Source organism: Galeopterus variegatus, unplaced genomic scaffold (assembly GCF_000696425.1).
Source record: "Galeopterus variegatus unplaced genomic scaffold, G_variegatus-3.0.2 Scaffold0, whole genome shotgun sequence".
Taxonomy (NCBI): Eukaryota; Metazoa; Chordata; class Mammalia; order Dermoptera; family Cynocephalidae; genus Galeopterus; species Galeopterus variegatus.
This window is the reverse complement of record NW_007726111.1, coordinates 2,972,450-2,984,595: the sequence shown is the minus strand read 5'-3', so window position 1 is coordinate 2,984,595 and position 12,146 is coordinate 2,972,450. Positions and strand designations below refer to the sequence as shown.

At 37.9% G+C, this 12,146-nt stretch overlaps 1 protein-coding gene across 3 annotated transcripts in view; it reads right to left on the bottom strand.

The window, feature by feature from the left end:
* Positions 1-4,804, bottom strand: part of HGF (hepatocyte growth factor (hepapoietin A; scatter factor)) — a 78,539-nt gene extending 73,735 nt beyond the window's left edge. The window contains exons 1-2 of one of the 3 annotated variants that reach the window (XM_008569159.1): positions 4,662-4,804; positions 4,273-4,417 (exon numbers count right to left, since the gene is read on the bottom strand). In XM_008569159.1, coding sequence (XP_008567381.1) covers positions 4,273-4,360 — 88 coding nt within the window. In that variant the 5' untranslated portion in view covers positions 4,361-4,417; positions 4,662-4,804. Of the gene's footprint in view, positions 1-4,272; positions 4,418-4,661 lie in introns of those variants that run through there. The other 2 variants (XM_008569842.1, XM_008570561.1) reach the window with 2 other exon arrangements.
* Between the last annotated feature and the right edge of the window lie 7,342 nt (positions 4,805-12,146).

Genomic DNA, 12,146 nt, shown 5'->3' with positions numbered 1-12,146 from the left:
AAAATTAATTCCTTATTCAGTAAAAGAAATATTCAAAACAGAAGTCATTCAAAAACAGCATCTGAAAATAAAATTCTTTTGCTGAAAATAGTTTCAACTTTCTCTTCCATATGTATTAACAACTGATGCTTGTTTTACTGAAAACAGTTAAAAGCCAAGCTTAATTTGGAAAGAAACTCAAAAATATCTTTGGATCAGATTTTACTATTTTTTCTGTGTCACTGTTGGTTGAAGTTTATAAACAAAATATTGAAATGAAATCAAAGGGTGAGAGATCACTGAAAATTTGTTGTGTTTTCCTGTACTTTAAATTATGACTCCTTTTTCCTCTTCTCCCAGTATGGGAAAATATTCTAGAAGCTATATTTCCTGAAGAACCTAAAGTCCCTGTTTTGGAATTGAAATCATTAGGATCCTAGTGAAAACCTACAGACAAAAAGTAGGGTCAAATGTATCAAGGTGCTTGAAGAAAGACACATTTCTCCCCCTCGTCTCCGGGCCTCACACTCGTTTCTCTCAGTACCTCATATATTTTCTTCTCTGTGTGGACTAACCATTGACTTCAAAGGAAAATCATGCAAGGAAAGGATTTGCAGGGTGTGGAAAGAAGCAGGAATCTGGCTCCACATATTCTGAGAAACCTTCCCACGTGATTAGTGATTAACAGTTGGAAGTGGCAAGATGTTAAGATGAAAGTATACAAATAATGAATGGAAGAAAATGCTTGTAACCAGAGATTTTAAACTCCCCAAAGACAAGAATCACAAATAGAAGTCCAAATTTTTATTGTTATTATCTAGGACTTGGATTTCACAAACTGACAACCATTCCCCCTTCCTTAGAGAAGGCAACAGTATCACAAATAAAGATGTCAAGAAGAAAGAGGTCGTGTCAGATTTAAATCAAATGTTGATCTTTGAGAAGAAGCAAAATCTCTTTCAAGGAGATCTACAAAATGAAGTGATGTTTAATGCATTTTAGGGGCCTCCCTAAATAGTTCCCTCCTTTTCCTTCTTTCCACTTCCTTGGTCAGGGTTTCGTTGTCATAGAAGGCCCATCCCGGTCTCTGCCTTCACTATCTGTTTCTGCCTGGAACTCCCCCTGCACACAGCAACTGTAGCAACCACACCGAAGTACAACTTCAATCAAGTATCTAGTCAGCTCGCAAACTTTCAGCTGCTGCTCACCATATTCATTAGAGAGACCACATGGTTTAGCATGATGTTCTAGCTTATCCCTTCTACCCCATCTTACTTTTCCAATCACCGTCCATACTCCTCCTCCTGAACCTGGTACTCCTGCCCCAAATGGTTACTTCAGCTGCTATGTGGAAGTCCTTTCTGGGGCATCCTTATACTTTCTCACTTCTATGCCCTTGGCCACTTGTGTTCCCCTGACTTAGGTATCAAACATGCTACCACCCATCTTTTCATACTTGACTTGGGTACCCTACACCCCAAACCCTGGTTTGATCTTCTAAGCTAAAAATGAATTCTCAACCATAGTATAACTCTTTCTAACACAGACGTTTTTTTAATTATGTAGCCAGATGATCTTTTAAAAGTAAGTTTCAGTAGATTTTGCTGCTCCTGGATTCAGTATAAATAAAAGAAAAAAAAACACTGCTCATTTTATTCATTAGATTTAGGGAAAAAACCTCAGCTCTGTCTCTTAACTAACAAAAAATAAATAAATAAGATAACTGAGCTCTTTAAACCTGTTTCCTCACCTCATGTAAGACGAATCCAAAAATGCCAATCTTATTCAAATTAAATGAGCTTTATTTTAGAACTTGTTCCATAGTAGTTGCTCAAGAAATATATCAGTTCCATTCTCATTTGTTCAGCTTTATATCCCCTACGGACTCTTAGACATTAGGTGCTCATTTAATGCTTCCTTTGTTGCAGATGATTGGGTATTTGTTTCCAAAGTCAGTGGGAGTGAATAGGAAGTAATTCTAAGTAGACTAACTCCTGCAAGGATGGATTGAGTCCACTATATTGAATATTACTTAAGATACATTTTTTTTTTCCTTTTTGTCTTTTTTACTGACCGGTAATGGGATTGCAACCCACGGTGTCACGCCCGTACGGGGGACCGGCAACGGGATCGCAACCCTCGGTGTTGCGCCCGCACCGCGCTCAGCCAGTGAGTGGGAACCGGTCTCCACATGGGATCCGAACCCTCGGCGGGAGTGCCGCCGCGCTCCCAAGTGGCGCACTCTCCAGTGCGCCACCGGGCCAGCCCCTTAAGATACATTTTAATAAAGTATTTCCATAATATATTCTGTTCATAACTGGTTGTCAACTTATTATAGTGTCCACTTCTTTTCTAAAAATGTGTTGTTATAAAATATGTACAAATATAGATTCATAGAATAAATCAAAAAGTATAACCAAAGCAAGTAACAACAACAACAAAAACCCTCTAAATATTCAACATTAGATGACATAAAGAAAAGAACAAACTTTCTCTGTATGTTCTAAGAGGGCTTCCCATGTTTTCCATTTTGGAGGTTATTAAAAAAAGAAAAACTAACAAAATATAGCAGCCACCCAAACAAAGGCAGACCCTCTTTTGATGACAATTTCAGCAGTATCCACTTCAGGAATTATTCACAGCATATCTGTAATTCCCAGTTGGCTTCTCCTTGCCTGCCAGCACACTCTTGGGCTGTATTCTCCCTATACTCAGGAAACACAGTCATTTCAACATTAGCCAAAGTGAAATATAATTATGAATGTATATCTCCTGCCAAAACTTCGTAATGCATGCCAAAAACAAATAGACATTGTCTATGGTTGATCTACTGTTTGGGTTTTCCACACTGTGTTCCCCTTGCATTAGCACAGATGATTTCAGGTAACCATATTGTACTTCAGAACAGCAACATTTTAATCTTTGATAATGAAAGACCTCAGAATATTAGCCATGATTTCAATGTATGCTCAAAATTCCCTAAACCAGCAATGTCTTATAAGAATCTATAATAACATGACATATCTCAAGTCTGATAACCTGCTTGATTTGACCTAACTTCTTTTTCACCTCTTCTGAAATCTTACCTAAATGCTTTCAAACTGACCCTTTCCAAACATTGTCATTTCAAAAGAGCCACTTCACAAAATAAGAAGAGTCTTCAGAAAGTTCATGGAAGGATTTGTATTATCTTTTAATTCAATTTTTCCACGAACTTTTTGAAGTATCCTTACAGAAGAAAGCCAGGTGTACTGAAAGATCTTCCTTGTCATTTAGCAGTCTTGACATTTTCAACACTTATATTCCATTAGAAACTAGATCAGAGGTCTGATAAATTTTATATTTAACTTATATCAAAAGAATACAGCCAGTTAGTTCTCTGTTTTATATTGTAAAAAGGCCATGTCTATCATCTGGACATTTGTTCCATTCTTTTATTCCCCTGTGCCCACCCTTGGTGTTCACTGTCGTCTCCCATTGGCACCCCAGCCACTACAGTGATAAGACAACCAAATACAGATGTTTCCTCTTGTCCTGATAACAACAGACACTTCCCAAAACAGCAAATGAGATCTCTAAACTTCCAGGCAATATGAACTCCCAAGCAACTCCTCCCCAAGCTGCAAATCCAAGGGAGAAAGTGGGAGACTGAAAGGGGCAATCCCGCAGCTTTCATGAAAATCACACAATTTCTGCCTCCCTTGCACTGCACGTTCAAAAGGGCAGGCATCCATACCCTGGAAGAATGAGATCCTGCAAGAGAGGCTTTCCCTTTCATTTTTATAGCATGCCTCTATCTACTCAGAGTTTCATCTGCCTCCTCCAAGTGCAAACCTGTATAAAGTCATAATCTGGCTCTGGGATATTGACTGGGTGATGCAGGGCAGTGGACAGTCATGGAAATTTATCCTCAGGAAAAAGATAAGTCCCTGCTGGACTGACCATCACTCTCCCCACTTCAGACCAGACCCTCTCTTCAGCTTTAAACTTGTCCAGACTAGCAAAGTCCCAGCCAGTTAACACTTCATCCCTGTCCCATAATCCACAACTATTAGGCTAAGTGGGGCTGGGGGTTGGGGGGTGGGGGGACTTAGGGGGTGTTAATTATCATTTTAAGTGCTCTTAAAACAGAAAAAGAATGTCAAAAGAAAGCATAATGAGAGGTTTTTAAAACCCACACCACACACTGAGTTAAGAAAGGATGCTGGGAAGAGGGTAAAGAGAGTGTTAGGAGGAAAAGGGAAGTTTAGCAAGACAGAGTTAAAATAATAATGATGAAGAAGAAAAACGAACCTGCATAGGGGATGGCGATGGGCAGCAGCAGGAGGTGGAGGAGGACGTGCTGCAGCAGCAGGACTGGCACAAGTTTGGTCACCCACATGGTGCTGCTGGACGTGCTGGCGGATCCCACTGGAGGAGATGCCTGGGTGAAAGAATCCTGTTCGGAGTCAGTGCCTGAAAGAGCCAGTCGGCTCTGAGCTGCTTTTTATTGCGATGAGCTAAGTTTGTTGTGTGATTAACTGGAAAGATCTAGGTCTGAACTCCCTCTTACGGTAAGAAACTGTTTAACAACAGCCCTTTACTCACTTCCAGACCCCTCCTTTCCTCACACCCCCCCCCCAACACCAAACAGATCCCAGTCCCCCCTTCTTCGCCCCCCCCCACTTAGGAAAGAAACTTACAAAGAAAAGGTCACCTGGCCTGAGGCCAGCTTCAATTTGGAAGCTGGAGCTCCAGATCCCAGTGGCTCCTATCCGAGTGGGGAAGGGAGGAGCAAGACTCAACCCAACAGCTAAATCAAGGCACAGGCAGAGGACCAATTCGCTAAATTTAAACAGGAAAATACATGTGTTTACATATCTATTTGGGAAAAGAGGAAGGGGAAGCTGCATAAGAAGAAAGCAAAGAGCTGTCTTTCAGCCAAATGTGCCCTAGCTCCTAATCTGTCTAGTTTCACTGCTAGAGCAATCTAGGGATTCCAAACACTGACACCAGTTCCCTAGGGTTTGAGTCAGGGAGAGAGAAGGGAGGGAGGCGAGGGGGCAGAGCCCAGGCGAGACCAGCCCAGGTGGAAAGAGGTTAGGTAAGAAAGGGGTGCGGTACTGTGGGGCAAAAATCAAGAAACAAGCAAAACAAAAGGACTCAGATTGTCAGGTGGGAAAACTGCTCCTGCCCAAAGGGCTCAGAGCAGGCAGCGTTTTTCAGAAGCTGTGCTAAACTCTAGAATCACCGCAAATTTACCCAAAGTGCATTTTAAAAAGTGTCTAATTTGTCTCGTGGTGCTTTCTCTTAAAATGTCTAAGAAATAGTCATTGTCCACTGCCTGTTCCTGATTGTCATGGACTATATGTCCTTGTACACACACAAAAAAAAACATACTCACATGTGTGCATATGTGTATGTAGGTAGGCATCTTAAGACTAAGTTTCATTGGAGATCCCTCCAGCATTTTAATGGGTGAATAATGAATGTACCTCACTTCTCCAGTTCCGTCCCCCTGCACACACCCAAAAGCCTCCCAAAGTCTAAGTGTAGGGGTGAAGAGCTTGCAGTGGGGTGCTCACAGGTATCAAATCTGTGAGATCATGGCCCACACCTCTCATTTTATTCAGAGGATTTGTCTTTGCACCTCGAGGTGAATGCCCTGATTATGTTAGGAAAGAACTTGCTTAATTTCTAATGGATTTTGAAGGTCAGTGTCTCTGAGATGGATATAAGTAGGAACCAGTGTCTCTGTGGACAGAGGATGGGAAAGCAGGCAGAATGTGGGGATGACTCCAGAGCAGTGTAGAAGCGGTAGTGGGAGAAAATCAAGGCTTCAAGTCATCTGCAGAACAGCCTTCCCTCCACATGAAGCTTCCATTCCTCTTTCTGCAGCCCCCTCACCCCCACTTCCCAGTGGGTGAAAAAAAAAAAACCTGCCGGATAGGTCCCTGAGGTTGTGGGATACCTAGAGGAGATAGGGCTTCGGAGAGCTCCTTTTGAGGGATCCATTTTATGTTACCTTTTCCAATTGCTAATCCCTCTCTTTTATCATTCTCTCCTTATAAAAACAAAACCAAGCAAACTTGAAAATCATTTGTCAGCCTCTCTCTGGTGTCCCAAGTATCCATTTTACTTTGTTTTTACTGTCCATTACACTTTTTGGAAAATCTGATTGCAGCAATGCCTGTGACCCTGAATTGCTCCGCTACATCTCTTGTGCTTTATTAGAGATTAAAGCTGCTTTTAAAGAATCTAGATTTTTCTGTATGTGAATTCTTGCATGTAAAAAAGGAAAGAAAACAGTGTATTTATTTTTTTCTCTCTCTCAGAGTCAGGGCTGTAGGCATAGTAGCAATTATCATCACAAGTTTGGGGCAAAGTGAATCTGGGATAAGGGATTCAGGGTAATGTAAGAAAATTGAACAAATTTATTTATTTTGTGACACATTTTCATAATTTTTATTGTCACATTAACTATGGTAAACACAACGTAAACCTACACAAAGGTTTAAATGCTATTTACATAGCATTTACATTTTATTAAGTATTATAAGTAATCTAGAGATGTTTTAAAGTATACAGGAGGATATACTAAGGTTAAATGCTATGCCATTTTATAAGGGACTTCAGCATCTGAAGAGTTTGGTATTCTAGGGAAGGGATGGGTGGTCATGGAACCTATCCCCCATAGATACTGAGGGACAACTGTATATCTAGGAGGTATATATTATTATTGTCACTGATTTTCAGATAAGGAAATTGACATTCGGAGATGGTAATTCAGTTTAGATTAAACTGCTAACAAAGTGTGATTCTAAGCCATGCATTGTCCAGGTATCAAGTCACTGCTGTCAAACACTGCACCACATTGAAAGAGATCCAGAATAAGAGATTTTCAACATTCCCTTCTGGCTTTAAAATTTGATGATTTCACTTATCAGAATTCTTTTGTGGTCACCATACTTCTTTACCATTCTTGCTTTCCACATCTAAGAAAGAAGGCCTGGGTAGTCTTTGGTATTATCTTTCCCACAAAACCATATCTTCTCATTCTTTCCCTCTTTGTTGGTTCTACCCTCTCAGTGGTCATTTTTTATCTACAGGCCTCACCACTGAATAATTTATGTTGATGACCCTTACTATTGGACATATATCCATTAAAATTTGGATCAGATAGAAAACATTTAAGCAGAAACAAAACAATATAATACAAGCATGCATGACAATATACTTAAATTTGCAAAATTATTGAGGAGTAGATACAATGTCCATGCAAAGACCAAGCTGTTCAATATTGTCTCCACAAGCCACATGTGGCTATGTAAATTCAAAGTTAAATTGAGTAAAATTAAAACTAAACTTCCTCTGTTGTGCTCAGTAGCCACACATGTGTGGTTAGTGACTCCCATAGTAGATGATGGAGATATAGACTATTTCTATCACTGCAGAAAGTTCTACTAGATAATCTTGATCTAGTCTAAGATGATTGGTGTACATGTTATCTGACTATGATTATGGGCTCAAGCAGAGGGGCAAAGCAAGACAATGAGTGTTAACGTTGTAATAAACAGAGATACTAAAAATAATCTGTACGTTGGTGGCATTTAGTTTGAAACGCTCCACTTTCTTTCTACCAGTATTTTACATAGTATGAGCAAGGATAACAAGACTTTGATTACTTTGCCTTTTGAACACAAAGTAACAGTGACAGAAGAAAGCTATTGTTTGGAGGATACGTCAAGCACACACTACAGACACAAGCCCAGAGAAAATGGTCATGAAGAAAAATGTTTTTAAATGGTTATCTTTAATGTAATGCAGTCCATACAGTCAAATACAGGGTCTCTGGGAATGTGGCAATTCTCTATTACATAATTAAAAATGACCTGAATGAAAGCAACTGATAGAACTTTAGGACACATTATACACTTAATGTAAAGTTTTTTAAATTAATTCAACGTTGATTAACCACTAAAAGGACTCTAATGGTTACTCAATCAAATCATAGACTCAGCCTCTCACGCATGACTTTTGCCACACTCCCAGGAAATCTGTTGCAGAATTTGTGGTGAAACCACAAGGCAACATCCAGGAAAATGACAGTAACAGTTAAAGCACATCATCACAGGGTAGGAATTGTCATGTGCATAAAAATAGCAGGGTTATTTTTTCTGTAGAAATATGCCATATGTACTTAAGCAGAAATCGCTTTTCTCATGCAGTTCACTAATGTCTATAAAGCAATAGCATGGTGCACGTTAAAAGAAATTCTTCTCAAACCAAAAGACAGTCAAGACTTGAGCTGTGCTTTGCCTGTGGGGAGTAAAGAGAAGATAGGCGTTGAGAATACCAGGAAATCTGAGCTAAAACTAAACTCTGATGCTGCATTTTCAGTTTTCTTTTCTGAGCCACAAGGGGCCATTTTCTAAATCCAGGGGGCCTAGTTAACTAACACTCATCACCTTGTGCTTAGAGGTCAGCTTTTATGTATTTCCAGGTGTTGGCTGCTTTGTTAAATCTGGAGTGCCCCCAGCTTATAAAGCCTAAGCACTCCACACCTGGTATGTTGGACACTGGCGTATTAGCAAGATGCATGAATTTGGGAAATCTATTTCTTTTTTCTGAGTTTAGAATCCAATGATGATAAATTTTGTGATGTAAGAAAACTGAAATATTCACAATAAAGTACTTTTCAAAGCAATTGTTGAATCCATTTATTTTGCATCTTAAAAGCCATGTAATAAAAATTGAGGTTTCCTTTTTACTATATGTACATGTTGCCTGTTTATTGTGGTCCTGGGGATATCTGAGGGCAACTCCATGTACCAGATGGCACTCAATACCAGCAATTACATTTCAAACTTGGGAGAAAAAAGGCTCCACCTGGTGGAGCACTACTTTCTTGTGCGGGGGTGGAGGGGTGGGGGGGTGAGGCAGGGGGGTCTTTGTTTCTTTATAACATACTATGTATACTGTACTCAGCTCATCTGGTGTATTGTCCCTTCTTATGAATTACTGAGAGCTATTTAATATTATAATAGTATGGTCCCATATAACATATTAACCTTGGTAAAATTTTAAAACTAGAATTTATATCTAGTTTATGCTTAATAAGGCAATATGGTTTAGGTTTTTAAAGAAGCTTACTCTTAAGTTAGTAATCTACAAGCCTGGGAGCCCTCATTCTGAATGGTTGCATCCTTGACAGACTTCTTACCTTTCTCAAGTTTGGGAGTATTTGGACTTACTGGACTCCTAGAGGCTTTGTAGAGATCAGGAACTATCAAATCATTCAGAAACATCACTTTTCTCTAGCCATGGAGCATTCAGTGTGAAGAGGCAAATTCATGGTTCCTGAAATTGTCTATACGTATTTTTTAATTATTTAATCGTGATACATTTATGTGCTTTTACAATTCAAAATAACACGAGGGGGAATATATCAAAATTATGGAAAATGTCAAGTGTGAAGGACAGATGAAGTATGTTGCTCAATGCTGTAATCTAATCCCAAATGAAGAGAGAAAAATAACTCTAGAGTGAGCCAAATGTTCTCATGCTGCAACTCAAAAACAGAATTATCCCCCATATTATTGAATAGATGATGACATTTAACAGAACACCCATGATGGAGGACACCAGATTATAGCTATCCTTAAACTTCTTTTGCTCTTTGCCCTGAAAAAAGGAAAATGTTCAATGAATCTCTTTTTGTGTGATAGGTTTATTTATTTATTTATTCATTCATTCGTTTAATATGGATGAGAGGTTACAGCCTTCTCTTTCAAGAGTAAACTAAAATATCTTTTTCAGCTGTCTCTGTCCAGACCCCAAATAATATATTTATCCTAGCATTTCTTACATTTAAGGTTGTGCTAGTATTTTTTCCCTTTTTTTTTTTTTTTGTCTTTTTCCCTCAGAAACAACTTCTTAACTCTCCAAAGTACTGTTATACCTTATGGTAATTCAGCATTGTCATAGTGTTACTCAGAAGAAAAAAAAAACTTTGTATTTTTAATTTTTAATTCAGGATTTCTTTACAGTATATAGTTTTAATACACTGCCATTTAACATATCTTGTTATAGATTTATTTCCTCCCTAATCCATGTGACAAGATAGTGCAAAGTCTGAATCAGCTGCTTCAGGTCTTAATTACACCACTCACAAACTGAGAAAACCTGAGCAAAGTAATTCCCTGTGTTTATCTGCAAAATGATTATAAGGGTTGTGACAGTTATTTATAGTTATATTTATTGTGTAATTCTTACTTATAGTAATGCTTGGAGAATAGGCATACAAAGCACAGGGGACATATTCAGGAACACAATATAATTTTAATTATTATTATTATTGTTGATACTGAAACATTTAAGATACTCTTTTTATCATTCAATATCTCAAACAGAAAATACCTAAATTATAATGCAGAGTGAGGACATGATCTTAACGTAATGATATTAGGAAACCCCCTACTGTTTAACAGTTACTTAATCCAAAGTGTCTGTTAATATTTTACAATAAATTTTAAGTGAAGCCAAATATGAATTTAAGTTTTCCATGTACATCCATGTATTAACTAATGTAGGGAAGTAGAAAAGCCACGGAATTTTATGGTATAAAATATTGCTAATGAAAAATTTATATATAAGTAAAATAGTTTAGTGTCTTAAACTGTAAAATGTTTTGGACATGCTCAACTTTGCACTGGCATCTTGCCTGGGTAAATGTTGTTAAAATAATTTTCTTGAAGTTACTTAAGGGAAATATAGCATCCAGAAAGTAACAGCATTTGTATTTTATTCCATTAAATCAGTAAAAAGGAGATTAAATATCAACATGCTTTGTCTAAAACATTCTTATTGACTCTATTTTTCAAAAGAACTCAAGCTAGCCACTCATTATATTTGAGTTTGTAGAGTAGATTGAACAGATACTGTCCACCTCGTGAGTTAGAGCAGTGTGTGGCATATCTTACTGACTATCGAAAGCTATTTAAGTCTCTGAGTAGGCTTTATTAGTTTTCGCCTAATATATTCACAATGTTTGGTGTTTGTCTTCAAACAGCATTGCAAGTTAATAGTAAATTCTCCATTTAATTTAACGCACATACACACATTATATAAGCATACTCATACACACATATATATGTATACATACACACATACACACACATATATGAATGCATACATAAGATTCATTGATCAAAACCACCTTAAATTACTCTAAGGAAGGCCAGCTTACCATTTAGTAGACTGCTAGATTTTTAAGTGACCCAAGATCTGTCAATTTACAAAAGAAGAAATTGAAACTGAGAGCAGAGTTCTACTTATCCAGATCTTTCGAAGACCCCCATTCTCTGATATACATCTCCATACATAGATTTAAGACAAAACCCAATATCCATGTCCATTGATGATGTGCTTAGATTGAGTTTAGCTCTAATAAATGCCATTCTAAATAGTAGGATTTGTAATAGCAAAACTTATAGCTATTAACATGCACTGCTTTTAGAATTTATTTCTGATAATTATAACAACATTCAATATATTTATATACTTGTAAGTTCTAAATTGAAATCGTTAAACCTTTCAACTTAAACTAATTAGATGTCTTTGTAGCCATAGCCAAGTCATGCAGATTTATGTATAAGTGATGTCTATTTCCATAAACATAAATATATTTTCCTCATATCATTATTACTTTTTTTTTACATCTTTCTATTCATTCATTGATTCAAAACATTTTTGGAGCACTCTGCTAAGTGCTACAGATACCACAGTGATTTTATATGTTGCAATGGCAGAATAATAGCTCCCAAAGATGTTCATGTCCTAATTCCCAGTACCAGTGATTACAATGCCTTGCATAGCAAAAGGGACTTTGCATATGTGAGTAAGTTTAAGGATTTTGAGATGGGAGATTACCCTGGGTTATCCCAGTGGGACCATCATATGAGTTCCTTAAATCAGAGAACTCTTTCCAGCTTTGTTTAGAGAGATGTGATGACTGAAAAAAGGTCAGAGGAATGAAAAGTTGCTGGCTTTTGAAGACAGAGAAAGGGAACCACTAGCTAAGGAATGTGGGCAGCCTCTAGAAGCTAAAAAGGCAAGAAAACAGATTCTCCCTTAGAGGCTCTAGAAATGAACACTGCCCTGCTGTCATCTTGATTTATCTCAGTGAG